This window comes from Peromyscus californicus, unplaced genomic scaffold, assembly GCF_007827085.1.
Source record: "Peromyscus californicus insignis strain IS unplaced genomic scaffold, ASM782708v3 Scaffold_22__1_contigs__length_63687245, whole genome shotgun sequence".
NCBI classification, from domain to species: domain Eukaryota; kingdom Metazoa; phylum Chordata; class Mammalia; order Rodentia; family Cricetidae; genus Peromyscus; species Peromyscus californicus.
In genome coordinates, this window is record NW_026294525.1 from 14354350 (window position 1) to 14379101 (window position 24752).

Genomic DNA, 24752 nt, shown 5'->3' on the forward strand with positions numbered 1-24752 from the left:
ACTTGATGAACTCTGTAAAGACCCTATTTCCAAATACGGCAGCATTCTAAAAGTAACGGGAGTTCAGGTTCCAACGTGCATTGTGGGAACAGTAACACTGTGTAGAAGACATCTATTAAGATAACATTTTGTTTTTATGCCAAATTTTATTTGATTATGACTTTAAAAGGACCAGTTAGGATTTCTAGGTTAAAGATCTATAGATCTATGCTGATTAAACTAAGTGACATGTTCACTTTAATGGCTGATTTCATTTTCCCAATTATCTTTCCACCAACAGCGTATTACATGAAAACACCTTCTTAGTAGAGTTTCGCTCTCATCCCTTTCCTTGCACATACTCTGGTGGGCCTATTAGTGAGCCAATACAAGAAGACGATAGAGCAAAGGGGTCAAAATAGTGCCCAAATCCACCCTACTCTTCACTTGTTTCCTTAAAGCTATAGTACCCATGTGAGGTCATAAATATGTTAAGGAGCTTGCTTTTCATACTTTTCCAGTGTATACACAGATCAAAACATCACCTCATATGCTGTAAACATATTCAATTTTTAGCTGTAAATTATACCTTAATAACTCTAGGGGAGCTGAATCGAAAATTAGTAATTTCCAAATATGCAATTAAATGGTCACAAAAGAAACCCATTTCAAAATGCATTACATTCATTAGCATGAGAACTGTTAGAGTATGGATAATGTGAGTTCAGTACACACAGGTTTATGGAGATTAATAAATTTTTCGATAAAGGTTGTCACAGCTTCTTCCTTAAAACCACATCATATTCACACATTGACACCTATTTTGGAATGTTGTTTGACAGCCTAAGTGATATTCTAGGGACTGAAAATGAAGCCATGAACAAAACAGAAAAATAATTGCCGTCAGCAGTGTAGGTAGCTAGAGGTGACTGGATTCTGGATGAATTTTGAAAAATAAAGTCATTGCGATTTGAGGATGGATCAACAACTGAGTGTAAGCAATAGGAAGGTGTCAAATACAGCTCCATGGAGACTGTGTAGAGGAAATAAATGAGGGTGTGTGCTGGCTCTGTGCTACATGGTAGAAAACATTTTGTTGTACAAAAAAAAAAATTCATTACTAGTAGAGCTTTCTCTGGCACTCTTGAAGCTGGGCCAGCCAAAGGGGGATAGTGCCTTTGGGACCTTTATTTGATGTTGAATTAAATAATCAAGGAAGTGGAAATGGTTATGCTCACCATTAGAGGAAATGAAATAGAATGGAAGTGTCTCCCCACCTCTGCCAAAGACTGGTGGAAAATAATACCAAGCACTTCCACAAAAGCAGTGAATGAGACATAGATGCGCACAAAATATTTGAATTACCTTGCTTGTGGAGCTATTGGGGATATCTTTTATTTTGTGAATGACATGGCAATTTTAGTTATATCTTGCCTGTGGGGATCATCCTGGTCTTGATCAATCTGGTCCAAGACTAGCTTGGTACTTCGATGCATTTTTAGGTAGTAGGCTCTTGGCCAACCTTTCCAGAGGTAACTCACCCGGACACCTGCTGGTCAACCTCTCTTCCCTTTCTGTTCTTCTCTCTTTTCCTGTTGTTTTATGTGTTATCTCCCCCTAGAGATAACTATCAGGGAATGAGCGCTCCCTGTGCTGGCTCTAGGATGGAAAAACCTATCCTCTATACTCTTCCTTAGCCTATATTCTTACCCAAGCTATATATAAGTCAGATGGAGTAGTTTGTCCTTTTCTGCAAATGAGGGGCCAACTTATACACAGAGGGCTCAGGGGTACATAAGACTAGAGGCATCCTTTTCCTCAGCACCTTCCAACACCTTGTACAGAAGGTGATACTGTGAATATAACTGGCCATGATCTATATCGTGCATTAGCAACCCTTAGTTCTGTTTACGGTGTGTGTCCCACCTAAAGAAAGTGGCCATCTGTGACATGGGCTCCCCCTTAGACATTTTCTACTCCAGCTTTACTGACATCACTAAATAGCTAACAATCACTAATAATAACCATGGGATATGTGTTCATCATCTTAAAGTGGCATGCCATAGCATTTTGTGGCATAAAATATTTGGTCAACTTTTTGCCCGGGGATAGCAAAACCCTTAGTTTGCTAAATCCTTAATGCTGCAAATCTACTTTATAACTGTGTGACATTGAGTGGCTTATTCCCTAAAACATTGGCAATAGAATACCACACTCTGCAGCAATTCTGTTGCTGGGTTTGTATCTAAAGAGCTGAGAACACAATGGTCAAGACATATCAGTACCCCCAGTTCGTGGCAACTATTTGCAACTGTGGCTAGAAGGCTGAAACAACACCATTTCCACCGACAGAGGGATAGATTTACAGAATATGTTGTGTACCACAATGGAATCTTACTCAGTGGAAGCAGAGGGGATCCTACTACCTGCCACAAAGTGGAGGAACCTCGAGGACATTGTGCTAAGTGAAATAAGCCAGTCACCAAATGACAAATACTTCACCACTCTGCTTTTATGGGGTATCAAGAGTAGTCAAAACTACTGAAAAGGAACAGGAGGTGGTTTTTAGGTTATGAGTACATTAGCATAGTTAAATGTTTAATAATCGAACTAGTATAAAAAGACAGCCTAGCCCTTCTGATCACATCCAGTCCCAACTCACAGAAGTCACTTACTCAAATTTCATCATCCAGTGGGAGGGAGAAATGTCAGGAACATGAATGATCATGTCCAGAACAACAACACTTCAAGGCTAACTGAGAGTTAGGCAGAGAGGCATGCTTTAGCAAGTGAACAAAATTCATTTTTGAAGATTTGCCCAAAAGGGGATGTTACTGAAGGGATTCCAGATATCTCAATCTAAGAAGGAAATGCTGACTGGGCAGGCAAAGGTTAACCCAGCAGCACTCTGCAGGCTTGCTTTGCCCCCAGCCCTTGTGGGGAGAGGGAAGGGGAAGACTTATCCTTAGGAAACAGTCCTGGTGGCTTCTGGGAGACAGCATGCCAAGGCCTTGTGCTGCGCACTACTTACAACAAATGTCATTTCTTCATCAGTGCTCCAGCCATGCTGTTCTCCTCTGACCAGGTCATTGATTATAGACAGCACTGTTTAGATAAGCACCATTTTTCCCCTTGAAATTGAGGCGAGAAGGAATGGTAGATTCTGCATATCTACAGTCAGTCATGGGGCCACACAGACTCCCATTAAAGACCCTGGACACTTGGGTGGCTTTTCCAGGCTGTCAATACTCACATAGGTTGTCACAGATCATTGTTAAATAATGACGTGCATGCGCATGCCCACAAGACTCCACTTAGGAAGACACAATGACTCACTTTGGAAGCCTGTAACTTCCCTTGCCCCTCACTCCAGGTGCCTCTCCCCTGCAATGGCTTCACTCACATTCTTTTCATTGAAATAAAGTTGAAATGCGTATTCCCAATCCCAATGTTCAATGAGCCCAAATCCTGAGAATAGCCTTGAGGACTCAGCACACTGTTTTACCCACTATGGAGAAGAGCACAGGGTAGAGTAGCTTTACAGCCTCCGCAACACGAGTCAGATGTTGCATCTGCATGTCACTACCGTGAGCCACTTTGGCCTCAGCCATCATCTGTACTTAAGGGGAGAAAATGTGAAGGGCTCAGGATGGACTATGGCACAAACGTGGTTGTCAGGGGACATACTGTGAGCCAGACTGACTTGTACCTATGCCAGTATGGTAAATACACATCATGTTCCTCTTGCTACAGTCCAGTCTTTCTCAAATCCACACAGGGAACTGGGTTTAGTTAATAAAGTCATTGTTTCTAGCCGAGTTAATTGGTTCTTCAGCTCATCAGTCAATATTTTTCTTAGTGATAATAAATAAATCATCTTTATAGGCTCATGTATTCTGAAAAATGAACACTAATACCTTCCCCTTTATCCTAAGCTTGCTGCCTAACAAGGTGGCTCTCAGGATAGCAAACCTGGGCTCTGGTCCCAGTTGCTCGGCATATGTGATCTTGGCCAGTGACTCGGTCTTGCTGAGATTCAGATTCCTTGTTTGTAAATATAAAATATAATAAATGTGCACAGTCTATATCAGAGTTCTAAGGATATTTGGATGCCCAACAGTAGTCCATTCATTCTCCCTTCTCCATTCTACTCCACTCTCTTCCTTATTCAAAGATCCAGCAGGTTTAAGTGCGTAATCGTCTAACTTGTAGATGCTCAGCACTGGGTATCATATATGCACTCTCCATGACTATTTTGTAATATTTCCTTTATGCACCAACATTTTTCATTTATGAGAGTTCTTTAAATTTTCATAATGTGGAAATGGTTATTTCTGATACGTTTTTTCTTCAACTGTTCTCTTATTCCCCACGCCCCCATAAAGGAATTTCTTCTCAGGACGTAAAATTTAATATAAAATAGCAAATATGGCCATTCTATTTTGAAAAACATTACAAAGCAAATGATGGGTAAGAACTCAATATGTGCTGGTGCCTACAGACTAGTAAAGAAATGCAAGTCACACACACACACACACACACACACACACCATAGCCATACACACACAAACTGAACACACACTCCCACACTCACACTAGAAATACACCACTTCCCCTGGCACACACACTTGTCTAAACAAAGACAACTATTTTTAAAAGGAGGAAGACATCTGATCTTCTTTCAGTCCTAAAAGGAAGGCAGAGTGGTCCTTGTTACAAAAAGCATCTCTACTGTGGTGAAAATAAAGGCAGACGGGAGGTAGATGGAACCACACCCTGGCTCGCCCCTTTGAGTGAATGTACAATGCAGGGACTCACCAGGCAGTGCCAGCTCCTCAGCCACAGAGATCTGTGCATGTTCTCTGAGTTTCTGGAAATATTAGAGGGCAGGCGACCCTTTTTGAGCCGCATCATAGGACACAGACCTTAGTTGGTGAAGCTTCTAGAAAAAATGGCATAAAAGTGAAGCCCTTCACTTTTGGTGCAAGAAGAGGCTCATTTTTGACCACCTAAGACTTGGCAGAAAAATGTTCTGTTTCCACTAATTATGGATTGCTAAGACCAAAGGGGACTGTGATGAGTAAGATTTCTAAGTATTCTTTAAAAAAAAAGATAACAGCATGAACTGTGGTCATGATTCTATCAGTTCTTGAAAAGCAGCGGGAACAAAACCACGGTCTTTACTTTCTGTTACATCAGGCTCCAATCAGTTATCCTCCTTCTTTCTATCTGCTTTTTGGCTTCCAACCCTGTGATCCAAGTCTTCCCAAAGAAGTCATGTTGGCACTATATCTGTACATGTAACCGCAGAGATACTTCAGCTAAAAGATTTCAAATCTGACTGTCTCCTGAAAAATAAATGTGAGGTGGTCATCAAAGTTACCATCAGAAAGTTAGCATCAGAAATGATGCTTTGTAGCTAGAGTTTTTCTGGTCCTGCCTGGCCCACAGTCAGGACAAATCTTTCTAACCCGCCAGTCCTACAGCAGCTCAGACCCAACTGAGTAAACACACAGAGACTCATATTGCTTACAGACTATATGGCCGTGGCAGGCTTCTTGCTCACTGTTCTTATATCTTATATTAATCCATTTCTATACATCTATACCTTGCCATGTGGCTCATGGCTTACCGGCATCTTCACATGATGCTTGTCATGGCAGCGGCTGGCAGTGTCTCCCTTCCTCAGCCTTCCGCTTCCCAGAACTCTCTTCTCTGCTTGTCCTGCCTATACTTCCTGCCTGGCCACTGGCCAATCAGTGTTTTATTTATACGGAACGATATCCACAGCAATGCTTGATACAAAATGGGGTTTCTTTTTAATTCTGGAGTGATTTTTGATAAATCGACGTATTTTATTGATTTCATACAATGCTTACCCTCATTCACTGAGTCATCCAAGCAGGCAGCCAGAAGCACATATAAAGTGTCTGCTGCGTTTTCGACAGTACTTAAGGGAGTTCACTCCTGACAGGAAGGAAGGATTCAAGAGTCAAATGTATGCAGACCATTTTGTGAAAACCAAGACACCCAATTGAGTTTAACCACAACTAAGAAGAAAAGGAGAGAAGAAAGAGGAAGATGGGGAGAAGGAAAGGGAGGGAAATGGAAAGGAAATAGGAAGAGAAGGAAAGGTAAGAAAAGAAGGAAGTAGAGAGAAAAGAGAGTAGGCAAGAAGTTTGTGAACCAGGCTGGCAGATCTTAGAGGATTTGGAGGAATGGGTCAAGAGGAGAATGGTATCAGTAACACCAGGCAGAGGCCAGTGGGCTCAGGACCTGTCCAGAAATCACTATTGATTATTCTGAAAACCAGTTCCAGAAGCACCATGGAGCACTGTCCTCCAAAGATGGAGAGAGATGTGTGTGTTTAGTGCCAAATTGTGTGTCCACACATGCTATCATCTACGCATGTTTTCACTTATGCATGTTATCACCCATGCGGGTTACTACCTAGACATGTTATCACTCATGTATGTTATCACTATGTGTGCTATCATCTATACATGTTATCATCCATGCATACTATCACCTCATGCAATATCATAGCTTTGGTGCCAAAGTTCTTGTAATGTTTATTATTTGTGGCAATTTGCAGTTTCCGTTAGTTTTCCTTATGTATCCAAGTAAAACTTCATTTGTATTTTCTCACTAAATTTATCATAAATTTATGAACTTTTCTTTGCTGTTTTTCTTTATTTAAGTTATTAAGATACAAGCTGGTGCTTTGAGGGATACCTGCATTCTATTTATAATGGTGATAAATGGGTAATACAATAATTTGCTTGATACCACATTGTTTTATTGTAATGGCCTTTTTCTTCTAAATAATTTGACTTACATGCTTGGGATGTAAAGTCAATATTAAATTTTTGCTATATAATTAAGAAGCAGCGTGAATGGTGGGATCCGACAAGGAATGATTGGAAACTCAAGTGCTGTTATTTTTGAACATGGATTTCGCAGCATGAGGACAAAATGTGTTCAGCTGTTCATTTCAAAAAGAAAGAGAAATACATTTAAAATTAGAACTATAGCATTCAGCCTCCATAATTCATGCAGTCAGTGAGAAAAATATAAATGCTTCATGTCAGCGGGTGGAGGAGAAAACGGACCTCAGTGGAACATTGTGCATCTAGTATCTCTACATAGAACACATTTTTTAAAAAGAGAAAAACAGTTAACAGTGAACCATTAGGCCTTAACTAAGTTCAGTAGGAGTCAGGAAACCATGGAGCTTGAACGCTGACAAATGGCCAAAGTTTTGTTTCTGGGACTCAATGATGAGCACATCCCTCTCTCTGGGACATCAACATTAAATCATTACATCTTTACCTACTGCTCACTCTCCCAAGCTCTCTGATGAACTCCAGGCTACTCAGAAATTTCAACAACACTCATTTATGTTCATGATAACATTAGAGATGTCGGTGACTTGAACTGGTCTTTTTCTTTTGCATACAGGAATGGTGAGGGGTTCAGTGATCTTGTGTACCACTGCGCTTAGAGCCCCCTAATTCTGGATCCTGTAAGAGGAGGTGTGCTGGGTGTACTACTTTGTGAATCACAACCCAGCCTGCCTGCACACTTCAGGAACACCCGTGTGTTCCCATAGCCTTGGGGGTGGGGGGTGGGAAATGCTTTCCAGAGGCTGAAGCCCCTTGAGTCCTATGAGGTGCTTTGTTCATGGCGAAGTGACTTTACTTCCCTTTGGTCTGGAGCAACCCGTGCTGTTTTGTGGGGTTCTGCTATAAACTGTTACTTTTTAGTTGATAGTGTCCTCTTGACCCCCTCTTATTTGACACCAGATCACCCTCTGTTCAAAACTCTCTTTCTCAAAAGGATCTGGCATGAAGCCTACGCATTAAATGTAATGAGTTTTTAATTTTTTTAACTTATTGAAAATACATTTTTCCATACAAAATATTTCTGATTACAGTTTCCCCTTCCCCAAGTCTCCCAGATTCCCTATGCTTCCCCACTTATCCAAATCCACACCCTTTCTTTCTCCTTAGAATACAGATAAATAATTAATAATAATAATAATAATAACAATAATAAATTAACCAAAAAAAAAAAACCAAATAGACCAGAATAGGACGAAACAAACAGGGAAAGAGAGAGCCACAGAAAGGGCACAGGAAACACATACAGATGCTGAGACACACAAATTTGTACACACAGAAAACACATAGAAACAAAATTGCAAACGTTAGTAGACAAGCAAAATATCTGTAAGTGGGGAGGGGGGGTCAAAAAAAAAAGCACTGTGATACAAAAAACCCTCCACAAACACCCCTGAGCTTGTTTTGTGTTTTGGCCATTCCCAGTGAGACTCCATTGGAGGAAACTAATTTTTCTATGTGAGCAGTTATCAAGATAGCTTCTGGGATAGGGACGCAGGCTTGTGTCTCCTTCCCCTTAGGACCTCATCTGTCTCAACCTGTGCGTGCCCTGGGTGTGCTGCCAAACACTCCATGGGTACAGATGTTCATCAGTCCTGTTGTGTCTAGAAGGCCTTGTTTCCTTGATGTCTTCCATCCCCATTGGCTCTTACAATCTTTCTGCTTCCCCACCGCTTCAGAGTTCCCTGAGTCCCAAGGTGGGGGATATGATGGAAATATCCTGTTTAGGTCTGAGTGCTTGAAGATCTCTCACTCTCTGTATATTGTCCACTTGTGGGTCTCTATATTTATGCCCACCTACTGCAGGAAGAAGCTTCTCTGATGACAAATGGCAGGGCAAGACACTGATCTATGAGTATAGCAGAATGTCACTAGGAATCATTTTATTGCTACATTCTTAGCAGAACAGTAGTATTTTACCTTCCCACAGGTCCATGACCTATCTTGTTGCAGGTTCTTGGATACCTGATCAGTGTCAGGCATGGGTTCCCTCTCATGGAGTGAGCCTTCATTCCAGTCAGGGCTTGGTTACTCCCACAGCTATTGTGCCGCTATTACACTAGCGGATCTTGCAGGCAGATCTTAGGGTTTGTAGGCTGTGTTGGTGTTTACCTTTCTCCTCTGCCAGCAGGCAAACTACCTTCCAGTGCCATGAACACTAGTCAGTAGGGGTGAAGGATCTATGAGGGCACCAGCTTGACTTCTCTGTGTTCAGAAATAGGATATAATGAGTTTTTTAGCTATCCAGTTTTATTTACACTAACCTAATTTTCTTCTTGAAGCTTTCAACATGTAACTGGTAATTATATAAAAAGATAATCAAGGGGTCTGGAGTATAGCTTAGTGGTAGAGCATATGCCTAGCATAAAAGGGCCTTGGTTTAACTTGTAACACAAATAACTAATGGATGGATGGATGATAAGGGATGTATGAATTTCACCCCACTGAGTGGCATTTTGTCTTGCAGCGGAAGCCCCCCATGGTGGTGGACGACCTTTTTGAAGACATGAAAGATGGTGTCAAACTGCTTGCTCTGCTGGAGGTCCTGTCTGGGCAGAAACTGGTAAGGATCTTTTTTGACCGTACCTGCTCAGTCATGTCCATCTGGAATGACAGAATTGTGGGCCAAGAGGATACTACCCATAGGAGAAACTTCTTCCTTAGTAATTATTAATATCCCAGAAATACTGGTCATTCCCCCACTTAGGGAATTAAGGGTATTTTAGCCTCTTGTTCTTGTGAACAGAAAGCACTATGACTGAAGTGGTGGCAATGTGTAAGAGAGAAGATGTCATCAGTGCCCTGAGAGGGTGGACAATGCATCTGGAAGGTATCTGGGACGATCATCTTGGTTACACATTACAAACTAAAAACTACTTTAAGTGTTTGCCCTCCTTTGCTTTCTATGGCTGTGATGAAGCTCTGATCAAAACCACTTAGGGAAGGAAAGAGTTAATTTGATCTTAAAACTCTCAGGTCATAGTCCATCACTGAAGGGAAGTCAGGATAGAAGCATAGGGCAGGAACTTGGAGGCAGGAATGGAAGCAAAGGCCATGGAGGGATGTTGCTTATTGGCTTGCTCTCCACAGCTTGCTCAGCTTGCTTTCTGATACAACCCAGGGTCACCTGACAGTGACCTGAGTCTTCCCATATCAATTATTAATCAAGAAAATGTCCTACAGACTTGCCTCCAGGCCAATCTGATGGAGGTTCCCTCTTCCCAGATGACTCCAGCTTGTGTCAAACTGACAAGACACTAACCATGACAGTATCTGTTTCCTATTTGAAAGAACTGTGGGTTTGCCTCTTAGTATTTATATAGCTGTCTGATGGAAATTAAGTCTGAAAGCAATGTGGCACTTGCCATGTTCTTGCTGACATCCTCTATCATCAATCATTTGTAACAAGAACAGAATGCTCAGAGCAGCATTTTTATATCCCATAGACCCAACACAGTGCAAATAACATTGGCAGTGAGCAGTGGATTGTATTTTCATTATATCATTGAAGACTAAAATACATATAAAATATGTATTTTTTGATATCAGAGTATAACAATAAGCAGCTTGCAGACATACTTAAGTACATACATTATAAGTAAATATTTGCTATAATTCGGAAACAAGGTTCAGGAAATAATTTCAAAATGACCTGTCATACCCAGATATGAAGTCCAGAACTGACAGTATTTCCTTTTCTTTTGTTAGGATCTTTTTGGTAAAACCTTGTGCTTGTGAGATAAAATAAATCTCAGCAAATGTAGCTTCTTGGATGGAGAAGGTGCAATCAGGCCTCAGTGCCTTGAGCAGACTGACTTTTAGCTCATGCTCAAGGGGTCCTCAGGCTCAGAGTCTAGGAGTAGCTGAGATTATAACATGGATATCTACCATTGCCCTTGCTAATGCTGTCTATCTGGTAGAGAAGTGTGCTGATGCAGGGCCTTTTTTTCTGATAAGTTGACAACTCTCTCACAGATAAGGCAGGGAACACCAACGTTCTTGGGATCTGCCACACTTCAGATGAAGGTCGTCCTTTGTAGAGGCAAAACACAAGCTCCACGATTGACACCTAAAGAGGAGGAGTGGGCAGGAGCCATCACCTAGGTGTTTGGGCCATTCCATCTCCTCCAAAGGAGGGGGACTCCAAATCTCCCTGAATCTTTCTCTGCTTAGGTTAGTGTAAAGTCTACGTGAAGGGGCTCTGCTTTTGTGTGGGCTCCAGAGTTTGTTCTAGAAAAACGAAAATGGGACAACCAATAAGATAAGCAGGGATGGGAAGTGTACAGCAGCAGCAGAGCCCTGACCCTGGGTTCCGCCTCCTCTAGGACAGGCTAGACTGCATCCAGAACAAGCAGTGTCGTGTTCCTTCCAGTGACCCCAGAGTCTGGGGTCCCTCAACTTTATCTCTTGGATCTTTACAATCATTGCCACAGAGATTATTGAGTTTTTACTTTTTCTCCTGAACGTAGGACATTGTGAGAGTTTGTTAGAAAATGCAAGCTGGTGAGAATTCTGTGCAAATCACTCTGGTTGTATTCATGGGGCATCAGATGCTTGTGGACAGGTGTTCATCATCTTGGCTCACCTTTGATTTCTGCTTTGGGTGATGGGAAGTATCTTTGTGCATACTGCAACAATACCGCTCTGGATTACTGCCTCAGGCTTGATCAGATCCACAAAAGTGATTTGTCGGTCTGAAATATAAGAGAATGTAGGTCGCAGGAAAAAAAATCCTCAGGATTTTTATGTAGTGAAGATTGGAACCCAGGAATGGTTGCTTGGTCCTTAAAGTTTTCAGAAGTACATTTCTGAGACATGCACAGAGACCTCAGAAGCATCCTCAGTAAAGTCCCCAGTGAGACCTAGCTCCAGTTGTCCTCAATAGAAAGTTATCTCGCCTCCTTTTCAGTCTCATCGCAAGTCATCTTTCTTCATAGCTACCTGAGAATGCCCCCTCAATCAACCACAGGCACCCAAATGCTTGTCTGTGCTGCCCTGTGGAATGAGCCCATCAGATCACATGTGAACAGCCAGTTCAGAGCATATAGGCATATAAACTGGAGAAGTACTAGCATGTGAAAATATCACACTGAAAGCACATCCCCTTGATTTCCCAATCCAAATCCTCCTGAATTTACCTCAAGATTGAAGGAGTCTTCATATGAGTGTTGAAGGAGTAGCCTTGCCCTTCTAAGTGTCAAATATAACTCTGCCATTGTATTTAACCAATCACCTACCAAGTGTTTAATGGGCATTTAAATTCTGGGTTAAATTATTCTAGAAAAGGGGTAGTGGACTTTTGATAAAACATTCCTTTGTTCAAATGTCCTATTTATCCATGTATAGTTAGAATGACAGGATCATAAAGATAACAAAATTTTTTAATAGCTTCAGTTGGCAGAGAGGGAAGCTAGGATGTAAGAGCATCTTCTAAGCTGACCTTTTTATTATTTATTGACATTAAGCCCTTTAAGATTCTCAACCACATAAACTGAAGTTACTTTGAGATTATAAATGCATGATTTCAGTTTCCCACATGTGGGTGCTGTGGTCCAGGATCCCGTGGAGATGAAGAACACGGCGCAAAGGAATGAAGGCCCTAGGCATTTTCTCAGAGGTTTTCAAAGCAAGACTGTGAACAAAGCATTGTCCTTAGGAGTGTCGGCACAGTGGGGAATTCTATAATTATCCCAGGGTGGGGGCAGCTCTGTAGCGGGTGCTGCCCTGAGCATCACAGAAGTGCAGCCCAGGCCTCTGGCTCTGATAAGCATTCAGGAAATGTGGCCAAATGACTCAGCATCCTCTGTACTGCCAGCATCTCAGGGTGAGGTCTCCATATTCTAGTCCCCTTTAGTGGCCTGCTGTGGCTCCCGTGGCTGTGATTTTATTTAAGGAAGTTTTAAATATGTTAAATTATTCTTCTTGGATTCCCCTGCTTAGTTGAGTGTCAACTGTGAGACCTTTAAAGAATGCGAGCTGAGCGTTTGCCACGTGGGAAACAAAACCAAAACAACATGCAAAACAATAGGGACACCATGGACACATATTAACAACTGTGGAGAAGACTCTTCAAATCTCTTTAGTGACCTGGAATCATGCTTTCTAGAAGACTCTTTAGCACTTTGCATTGAGGGGAGCCTGATAATCCACTCAGACATGACCAGTAGATATTTGGGAAAGCCTGAGCACCAATAGCCCTTCAGGTTCATCCCAGGACTGTTCATCACTGAGCAGACCTCGGTCCTGCTATTCACATTGCCTATTGACAAGCTAACATTTCTCACATCTTCAGTCTGAATGTGATACTACTTTATGGCTCTGGAGAAACACAGATGAATGAAATATATCTGACGTCCCCAAGAGCTTACAGCCTAGTAGTGAGAATAGCTGCTAGCTAGGATCCATTATTGTGTGAAAATCAGATGAGAATATGAATCAAGATAGCACAAGAGATGCTCATCTCTTCTTCACTGAGCCAGTGTACCTCTGAAGAAGAAAGGCAGGAAATGTTTGCTGACTAGACATCAGCTCATGCAAGGATACCATATTTATGGATAGATTTAGAATATGTTGTATTGATATGGGCTGTTCATATTGATAAATTTAATAGAGTTGAGAAATAGAAACCATAGCGGAACTTTAATATAATTTAGAGGTCCATGTCAGATACAGGAGAAAGTGGGGATTATTCAATAAATAGAACAGAGAAGCACTTAAATTAAAAAAAGATGAAATTGTTCTTTAGATCCTAAACATATGCACAGTTCATATCTGTGTGCTTTCAGGACCTGATGGCGCAAGGTCTTGTCACACTTACAGAAGACAGGTGATCATCTTTTAGAAAGCAGAGTTTTAAAAATAATACATGGCCAAAAGTTCTGGATGTGAAAATTTTCTTCATTTAACTTGATTAAAATGAAATTAAGAACGCATAAATAAAAACAAAATAAAATGACAACAAAAGAAGTTGCTTATTTAAGACAGACACAATTTACGCTGGGAGAGGCTTAAAGAGGATTGGAGCGAGGATATATAAAGTTCGTTTATTAAACAATAAGGATGCAATGACTCAAAGGAAACCTTGGACCGGAGAGGTGGAAAAGAATTTGACAAAAGAAATCCACAGGTCGGAGGGAGAGATCTTTGCGCCAACGCTGGCTGGTGGGGATATGCAGATGAGCACTGGAGTGGGAACAGAACATACGCTGAACGAAAAAAAATGGAAAGACCATCTGTCAACTCAAGTGCTGAAGGGGACTTAGACTGGCGAAATTATCTTTGCCGTTCTTGCAAACGTGAGCATAGCACTACCCTCTGGGAAAGGGTGGCATTACACACTGAACACTGTATTGCCCCTGACTCAGCAATTCTAGGGGAAGTACCCCCAAGAGAAAGTGTGCTTACACAAAAGCTGAGAAACAGGAGATTTTTTAGCCAGCGATGTTCTGGAAATGATCCAGCTTCTATCAGGAGAGTGTAGACAAGACCCATGTACCCATGGCTGGCTGTGAAGGAAGGCCCTGTAAGGAAACAGTTCAGGTAAATAGTGTCAATAAAATGGTGTGGGGAAGAGCCTCAAGGGACTAGTGTAGAGATTCTCTTTAAATGAAGACAACAGCTCAAATCATTTTAGTGGTTTTCTTTTTCTTAAGATATGGTCTGTCTTTAGCCTAGGCTGGCCTTGAATTCACGGCAACCTTCCTATATTAGCCATCTGGGAGCTAGGATGACAGATGTTGAGTTGTTTTAGGACTGCATAGAAATAAATTGAATCCGTGAAGAAAGGCGAGTGTTGGGCTGGGTTTAAAAATGGTTGCCAAGGGTGTGGGAAGACAGGAAGTAAGAATGGGTATGGGTGGGATGGAAGAACAAAGTGTTGGAACTTATGATTCCTGGCTCTCTTAGTTGGTGGATTCACAGATGCCTTTGTCATGGTAAAGCCTAGTTAATTAAATAAACTGAACCAGTGTTCTGTGCACAGAGCAATAATGAAACAATACATATATGTATTGATATAAGTCCTTAGGAAAGAACACCAAAAATAACAGAAAAATATCTTTCCTTTAAATATTTTTAAAAATCATGATACAAAATTATCACCTAGTGGAACCATAAAGCATGATTTGATTTCCTGGCATATTATTTAGAGCTCTAGGCTCACAGAGAAAAGGCCACATGGCCAGACGAGAACCTTGGCTAGAACAACTTCCCCACATTAACGCTGGTGGTCCCAGCCCACAAAAAGAGGCTCACAGCATTTACCTCACTGAAAATACTTTGGATCTTCATGCTACATGTGACAGACAACATGCATAATAAATTTCATCACATAAACATAGACGTGTGGAACAGACACTTGCAAATGAAAAGAAGATAACCGTTTTAATTCTCATATTCCAAGTTTTCCTCTTGGTTCATTTGCTTCAAACTTTTTGGTCATTCAGATCAAGAAAGATCACTAGCAATGGTCAATATCCTTGCATGTCCTCATAGCTAAAGCAAAGGGGGATGAGTGACCAAAAGTACTTTTCATATGAATATTTCCTGCCGTGCAGGAGTGACTGTCTCAGTAGACAGTATGGGAATGGGTTGTACTTTAATCCTTGGAAATCAGCCAGGAAAACACACTACAGCTCTTCTGAGATTGAACCTCTCTCTATTGAGAAGTGTGTGTCTCCCAAGTGCTGCTGGGATAACATGCCTTTACACATTTGCTCGCCTCACTGACATGGAGTCATGGTGGTTGCTCTTCAAGTTTCTTCAATACATATTTTAAACATTTGAGAGGAATTTGAGACCTTTTAATGAGCATACTGTAGTGACATTTGCTCTACCATGACCTTGGGCTATAGGGCCCTAAGGAGGTGGTGATTCTTGACATTGTACCTGACCTCTTATAAGGAAAGGGTCACATGCTCCTTCTCCCGGCTGCCCTCTCCCTTTTATTTATTTATTTATTTATTTATTTATTTATTTAATTTTTGTCCTGGCATGATCAGACTCCTGACAACCTGGGAATTGAACCTGGTTCCTCTGGAACATCAGCGTACTAGTTGTCATGGCCATTCCTTTCTTTCCCCAGCCCTGTGAACAAGGACGCCGAGTAAAGCGCATCCATGCTGTGGCTAACATCGGCACGGCCCTCAAATTCCTTGAAGGAAGGAAGGTAAGAAACAAAATGAGCACACTGCAAGAAGAAATCTCGAGTTCACTGGCGTTCACGCTACTGTCTGTGGGGCAATAACTACATGCTGTCTGTACAGACATGCAGTGGTGGAGTAAAATAATTTAGATTTACAGAAAAGTTGCAAAAAGGAGACTTCACAGCTGCACTTCACTCAACTCCTTCCATGTTAAGAACATTGGTAATGATGGAACTGTTATCAAAAAAAGAAAATTTAAATCAGCCTGACGTCATTAACTAAAGCATCAACAGTCGACTATGCACCATTGTCCCAGGATTCAATCCAACACCATCAATCACATCTCATTGTCTCCCATTCTACAGCAAGGCTCCACGCATGCCTAGTCTTTCATGACCTTTGACACTTTTAATCCTGCTAGTTAGCTATTTTTAGAAACTTTCAGTTTGGGTTTATGTGGTATGTTCTTGTTAGATTGTGGTTCCACATTATTGGCAAGAATCCCAAGGAAGCAATGTTACATTATTTCTGTATATCATACAGATGGATCTAGGCTTCTCCTCTTTTAATCCTGATGAAGTGAACACCCGTCACTTGATTAGGTGGTCTCCTAGTCTGTTTGCTGTGGCTATCACAAAATACTTAAGAATGGATGACTTGTAAAGACTAGAACATCACTTTCTCACCGTTCCGGAAGCTAGAGGATCCAAGAGCTTAGTGAAGGAATCTGCCTTCTAGCTGCATCACAATGCGATGCTGGATATCCCATAGTGAGATGGAGCAACCCCGTGTCTTCTAGCTGCATCACAATGCGATGCTGGATATCCCATAGTGAGATGGAGCAACCCCGTGTCAGCCCAGGTCCCTTTTTCTTCCTGCCATGGGAAGCACCACCATAATGCCCTCCTCTGACCCTAGTGACCCACCAGAGTCTAATTCAACAAGTACTATTGACATGAATCTAAGGGTTATGTTTTCACATATAAAGTCAGTGACACATTCAAATCCCAGTGCATCTGGATATTTTCATATGGTGATGTTGCTATTTTTCCACTTACAGTGGAGAAAAAACTTAAGGGAGATAATTAAGACCATGCTATTATTTAGTTCTCAAAACTTAACGCCCATTGCCTTCAAATGTTTATGGCTCCACTTGCCCACTGGTGACCGTACGATCTTCTCATTGCATGTACATACTGAAACTATTCTGAAAAGAAATGAACTCTATATTTAACTACTTATTTCTCTTGGTATTCACTCTGCATACCTGTTTTATTTTTTAGTTATATTTTATTCTTGTTACTATGCTGTATTGTTTTGATGCTCTAGCTTTGGCTGTTGAGAGTCAGTTGGTATCTGCATCCTGTAGACCTGGCCTTGTCTCTTTTGTGCCATATGGCCACATATGCTCAGGCTTGTCTCCTATTTTCTCTTCCATGGGTCTGAAATTGACCACTTCTCTGAGAAGGTTTTCTTCTTTTTATTTGTGAATGGTATCTGTGAGCCAGATCTGTGTGCTGGATATGTGTGTGTACCTGGGATGTGATTGCAGCTAGACTCTTGGGAAACGGATCTAGAAAATACGTGTTTTCTAATCCATGTGTGTACACCTATCTACACTTCTCCATCCCTCCCTCTTTCCCCCTCTCTCTTTACACACACACAAACACACACACACACACACACACACACACACACACACACACACACACACGCAGAAAGAGAGAGATAGCTACTCCTATGTATATGAGTATCTCTGTGTGTATCTACCTGTCTTTGTGTGTGCGTGTTTGTGTATTTCTCTGTGTATGGAACTACTACTTTGCACTGATTCCAGGGCAGCACCAAACCTTTTATGCTTGTTTGCTTCAGCTTTCTCTGATAATGAGAAACCTAGATTTCATCAACAATGTTTTCTCGCCTTTCAACTCTAATCTAAATGCAAAATAGTTTTAGAGTTGCTAATCCATGCACCAGTGGGACTGCATTGAACAACCAGAAAGAGGTATCTTTCTATGTTTAATGTGCATGTCTTTCTATGTTTAACCTTACAGTCAGTATTGATCAAAAACTATTTTCCTTTGGCCTAGGTAAGTTCTATTCTTCCCGATCCACTAAGTTGTATTTATATTGTATATGTAAAAGACTTATGCTCATTTGTTACTGTTTATATTCATTTTACATCTCTCTCTTTCTCTCTCTCTCTCTCTCTCTCTCTCTCTCTCTCACACACACACACACACACACACACACACACACACACACACACACACACCACTGGTTGCCTTTAGTTCCTTGTTTATTGGGAGAAGTTAGTTATCATCTTGTTTTTACAGTCAAAGTTTAACAATACTGCAGAGTCCCAGCACCTCCCCCACGCTTCCATTTTCATTCCCCTGATTTCCAACCTTCAGGTAACCAATCTCTGGTTTCTGACGTCCTTTCTGTATCTCTTCTCACATGTAAGGTGTGTTTTTATACACCTCATCCTTTCTTACATGAAGATAGAATACTGTAGGTATACTTCGCTTTTCTATTTAAAGGTGTATTTAAGAAGTCACCCCAAATCTATTTATATAGATTTCCTTGTCCATTTCTTATGGCTGCATAGTACTCCTCTCCGTGGACATGATGTAGTTTATAAACCATTCTCAGTTTTGATTATTTTCAAATAGAAACAAGAATGCAATTTATAACAGTGAGTAAAAATTCTTGCACGGCACTGAAGGTGAATTTTCAGGTAGATCCCTAGATGTTGCACCTAGTTCAGAAGTTAAGTATGCATGCGTTCGTTATTTATTGCCACACTTCCCTCCTGACTGGCTGTATTTCTCAGATTTAGCCCTATCTCATTTGTGGGAACATGGAATGTCTGCATGGAGCAATATCCAAACCATCTTTATAAGTGAACCTGCACGGACTTCCAGAAACCAGAATATTTGAATTATTTCCTCCACATCTTTATGCACTGAATAAATTCATTGCTCCACAGATATGTAATTTAATATTTTCTAGGGCTTGGGAACTCAGAACAAAGTTATTTTGTGTCCATTGCACCACCAACTCAATGGATCTTGTGAATCCCATGCCCTGGAAAGCCCCAGGTACCAGATGTGTACGTAAACGACTGTAGCCTTGTGTGCAGTGTTGGGACCATATTCAGAGCTCTCTCATCTTCAGTCAGAGTGAATCTCTTCTCACTCACCCTCAGTGGGTTTTCCACAGAAAGTGGAATGGATAGGATATGAGAGGCTTTCAGGGAATTCCCTCCCCGTACTGGCAGCTGTCTGTCAATAAAACCTTATTTCTTTCTGAGGTATATTTATTATTCCAACAAAAGAACAACTTTCCTCTGCTTAATTAATATCTCAGTAAAAACTTTAATGACTTAATTTATAGAGGGTATCATCTATAAAGAGAAGGTATCCTTTGCCAATATCTGATTTCATAGAACAACCCTACATCACTTTAAAAAATACAGGAATCATATATTAAATATTGTATTGACTAAGCATAGAAAACAACACAATTCAATGTCTGACAAACTTTTATTGAAGAAAACCATTTACGAATGTCTGAACTTTATTAGTGATACACTCTTTGAAAACTTGGCTGGGAGTTACTGGTCACAGAGCCTGAGAAGTCATTGATGGCTTTTTCCTATCTTTGTTAGGACTTGTGGGAAGGGTGATGAGCAACACCCTTTGCATGCTTGGAGACCGACATATTGAATGGTCCTCTTAAGTTCATAGTGCTTCTTAGGACCTTTAAATAGTAGAGAAAGCATCCCAGTGGACAATTAGGAGCAATTATGAGTCGAGTGCCCTCCGCTCTGAAAGCTCTCTATTCTCACCCCACAGTTCTTATATTCTCTGTCCGGAAGCTGCCTGGCTTTCTTCTGTTCTGTTGTAAGTCCCGTCTCCTCGCCATGCTCTAACTGGTCTACCCTTTGTTCCTGCTGACCACCTAACACTGCTGTAGTCTGTTTACATGCTTACATGATCTTCTCCTTTTCTTTTTCATGTCAGTCCATGTACAGAGGATCGCCGGTTAGTACAAAGTTTAGAATTCTCAACTGATGACTCTTATAGTTAAAATAGAACCTAAAGTGATATGCTGTTTGGCAAAAAGCATCAAAGGAAATGTTTCTTTTAATGCTGCCTACCATGTTTCTTTTGTTTTAGTCAACTCTAAATATAAAGAGCATTTCTCTTTGACTTTTGTTGGTAATTCCCTGCATGGTGTGATGTTGTGCTTTTTAACTTTAAATAGAATAAAATTTTGAGATCCACTTCACAGCTGTTTTCAGTTTGTATATTCAACAAATGCCCCTGTAATTTTCATAAGCCCATGTATGTGCCTCTTTGTCTCTATGGCTTGCCTTATTATTTTTGTGTGCTATTACATAGGCACGACCCAATACCATTGTTATCTAACAGCATCCTAATTTTGCATAATTAAATGAGTCACAATATTCTGGTGGATAACTAGTATAGCTTTTCTTTTTAAACAGATTAAGTTAGTCAACATTAATGCTACTGATATCGCTGATGGCAGACCGTCAATTGTTCTCGGGCTGATGTGGACCATTATCCTGTATTTCCAGGTGTGGTATTGCATTTACATTTTTGCTTGCTGTGACATCAAAGATGGATAGGATGGCTGATGTTCATAATGCCCTCTTTTCCACACCCTTTGGTTGATCCTTGACTCAGGAGAGGTGGGACTCCCCACATAAGAGAAAAGTTCCTGATTCTCCCGCTTAGTTGTCATATGTGAACCCTCCACCCAAAGAAAAGCAGAGGCAACAAATCTGAAACATAGGCATCCATCCCACAGTGGAGATATGTGTGGATATACAAGGAGCTCAGGAAAATGTTATTTTATGTTTACCTGGCAGGGGACAGGAAGAAATTAACCTGTCTTTGTATCTAGAGTAATCGCTAGGTTTTATTTTATTGATTACATCAATATCTTTTCCATTGGTATAACAAAATAACCAAGGATCTGTACACAAGTTTATTTAGGCCACAGTTTTGGAAACTCAAAGTCTGAACAACATGTGGCAGCTTTGGGAAAGGCTCCTCGGCTTCATCACATCATGGGGGGTGACGTTAGGGCAGGGACATGAACCAGAAGAAGTAGCATGGTGAGAGAAGAAGCCTTAGAGACAAGCGAAGTACCAGACTTGCACTCCTGAGAACTAACCCTAAGACTCACCAGCTCCTTCCCAATGCAGATTTCTGAGTGGTTCCCTCAATGATCTACCTTTGAATATGTCAGTACCTCTTAATATCACCACACAGGGGACAAGTCTTCCAACCTTCAGGAAACAGCTCAAATGGCAGCATCAATTAATCTGCTCAGCTAGTCAATATTTATTTCTGTGTGTAAGATATACCCAGCAATGCAATATGAAGTACAAAAAGGACTAAGAGGGGCTGGAGAGATGGCTTAGTGGTGAAGAGCACTGGCTGCTTCTCCAGAGGACCTGGGTTCAGTTCCCAGCACACACATGGCAGCTCATAACCTTCTGTAACTCCAGTTCCAGGGGATCTGATGGCCTCCTCTGGCTTCCACAGGCACACATGGTCCAGAGACATGGTGCACATACACCCATGCAGACAAAACACTCATACACATAAAATAAAATAAATAAGCCTTAGAAAAAAACATTTTAAAAAGACTAAGATACCAACCATACCCTGTATAAGAACTCATTTTTCTCCCTGAGGTATAAAGGATGCTAACATGGATAGTTCTCTGTGGGGAAGTGAACTCTGAGCAAAGAGGAGCAAAGGTCATCTTAACTGTTTTCTGCTTGCTCACACACACAGATCGAAGAGCTGACCAGCAACCTCCCACAGCTACAGTCTCTGTCCAGCAGTGCTTCCTCTGTAGACAGCATGGTCAGCACCGAGACGGCCAGCCCACCCAGCAAACGCAAGGTGACCACCAAGATCCAAGGCAATGCCAAGAAGACTCTGTTAAAGTGGGTCCAACACACAGCAGGCAAGTAAGTGCCAACAGTTTGCTTAACCTGAAACCCTGGAAAGGCCAATTGAATGCTCCCATAGCTCCTCATGCTCGTGGGATTTGAGGATTATTTGTATGAGCATCTCTTCTTCAGCCTTTGTTTACTCTCCTCTAATTAAGCTAGAAACACAAGTGCTGGCCAGGTGGCTCAGCCAGTAAAATCAATTGTTTTTTGAGCCTGATGACCTGAGTTAGATCCTAGGAGAATAGGAAGGTGAGCACTAATCCAAGTTGTCCTCTGACCTTGACAAGCACACCAGGACGCACACAGAGAGTAATAAAAAAATGAATATAGGCACACAAGCACCACTAATGCTCCAGGAAAACCCTGCAATAAAATTAATTCTTCCTTCATATATGGGATTAAGCCTGATTAATAAAATTGATTCATCATCCCCCTTTGATTCACAGCATGGAGGCTAATTTTAATCAGGCCATTGTTTTGAATTTTGGCTCTCATTTAGAAGGTTGAAAAACGTTTATACTTGGTTATGTCTTCATTAGGCTTCTGAGTTCTATTTAATGACAATGTAAGCTAAAGTTCAGATCCTGGGGGAAAGGTTACATTTTCTGAAACTTTCTAGACACTTTTTTTCCCCGACTTTATCTGGAACACGGATCCCTCTATCCACCCTAGTGTTATTACATACAGCCTAAATTTATAGAGGTCCATTATTATTATTATTGTAGTGTATATAAATTTAATTAGTCATCAGGAGCTTCTTATAGCAGATTTGGTGAGGTTTCAGTGGATCTGCCTATTTTGTGGTTTGCTGTCATTTGGGACAAACTTCTTTATATAAAAAAATGCTGTTTTCATTTGTTCTTCCCCAATGACATGGCAAATGAATCCATTTTCTCCCAGGTTTGCTTGCAAAAGTCCAATACGAATCCAATTATCTACTTCTGGAAAACAGTTGTAAACAAGACCTTATTATGAAATATTAAGGCACTGAATATAGTGAGCTCTGTTTTTTTTTAAGTGTTAATTAATTTAAGAACAAAATTCAGTGGAGAGAAGATGGACATAGGAGATGTAATTAATGCTAGTAATGTATGTGGTTTTGATTGGCTTTTAAAGTGTGTTGATGGCTTTCTAATTTGGGCATCTATGACTCAAGATGTCATCAGAAATATTTCCAAAAGCAAAGTTTTGTTTCTCTTTAGAGTCTATAGTAGACATTAAATGTGGGAGTCCTCCTACATTGCTTATACATTACTTCATTGCGACTGCATTGGGCACCCCTACATCTATTGCAGTCTTGCAGTCTTTTTGTTTGTTTGTTTGTTTTGTTTTTCAAGACAGGGTTTCTCTGTGTAGTTTTGGTGACTGTCCTGGGTCTTGCTCTGTAGACCAGGCTGGCCTCGAACTCACAGAGATCTGCCTGGCTCTGCCTCCCAAGTGCTGGGATTAAAGGTGTGTGCCATCACCGCCCGGCACCTATTACAGTCTTACCAGACAGGGAACAGCCTCAGCCTAGGCAGACTGGTGAGCTCATGTTTGTGTTCGTCATGATCTGCTTGCATGATGGCCGCGGGCATGAGTATAGATATAGTGACACCTCAAGGTCGTTCCTACAACTTGTTTACTGATATCAATGAAAATTTTATTTTCCTTATCTTTAAATATATATAATTGGGGGCCTGAGATGTCTCTATCCATCAATGCCTTACTAAGAGTCATTTCTTTGATATCTACATGAACTGTAGAGGGGCAGGAAGTGATTCTTCTGTGCTATGAAAATTCTTGAAGAACACATGATATTAATATGCTGCCCAACTGCCAATAGTTTTTACATAAATTGCCTTTTGTGCTGTCCCAGCCTGTGCTTCTCAATTTCTTACCTGACACAGACTGATGATTTTAGATTCCATCCCCATTTCAGCACATGAATGACAATGTTCCTAAAATCATCTTGTGTGGAGCTCTAGCCAGTAATCACTTGTCTAACTGTGATTTTTGTCTTCTCACAAACTTTAACAGTACACAAAAGTAAATGAAAAATGTCTTTCAGAATGCAAGATAATTAAGCCCTTCACGTTTTTAACAAGTTTTACAAATATTATCAGAAATATAAGCATTGAGTTGTAGCATTGATATGTCACTGCCAACTAAGAACCATTATATTTTTGGGCAGAAACTAATAATATAACCAAGCAACTGAAGATGTGTGCATCCAGATTAACACATATAGTTCAAAGTAAATATATAGTACAGGTCAGAAAAATCCATGAACTGGACCCACTTGTCACTGCTTTGAGTGATGTACCTAAGTTTATTTGTGTTTCTGTATAAAATTCATATATGATAAATTTTGAGGTGAAACCAAAATTATTTTAGAAGGACAAGCTACTGGTTTGATGTGCTGAGAAACAGTATATATACCTTTATATTGACAAATGCATTTTCCATATATGAACAGAAGAAAATGAACTGACATTTTAATTACTCTAAGATAATAAATATCTAAGGAACTATATGTTTCTTTCCAATAATATAAGTTCAAGAAAATCAGAAAACATAGCTAATTATATGGTGAATATTCATTAGCTTGTTTATTTATTAATTACTTCATCTTATTTGGTTAAAGACTAATTTGTAGTGGCTTAAAGAGACAAACATTTTACATGAAAATATGTGGGCAAGGGAAAGTGTTAAGGGTGAAGGTAAGATGAAGGGGTTATATTAAAA

The 24752-nt window shown here is 40.7% G+C and overlaps 1 protein-coding gene across 18 annotated transcripts in view; it reads left to right on the forward strand.

Moving 5' to 3' along the window:
• Syne1 (spectrin repeat containing nuclear envelope protein 1) overlaps positions 1 to 24752 on the forward strand; it is a 477641-nt gene that overhangs the window by 86763 nt on the left and 366126 nt on the right. For 16 of the 18 annotated variants that reach the window (XM_052750951.1, XM_052750933.1, XM_052750946.1 and 13 more), the window contains 5 exons: positions 9349 to 9444; positions 15964 to 16047; positions 20053 to 20073; positions 20538 to 20630; positions 21862 to 22040. In XM_052750951.1, the coding sequence (XP_052606911.1) occupies positions 9349 to 9444; positions 15964 to 16047; positions 20053 to 20073; positions 20538 to 20630; positions 21862 to 22040 (473 nt within the window). The remainder of the gene's footprint in view (positions 1 to 9348; positions 9445 to 15963; positions 16048 to 20052; positions 20074 to 20537; positions 20631 to 21861; positions 22041 to 24752) is intronic. The other 2 variants (XM_052750938.1, XM_052750944.1) reach the window with 1 other exon arrangement.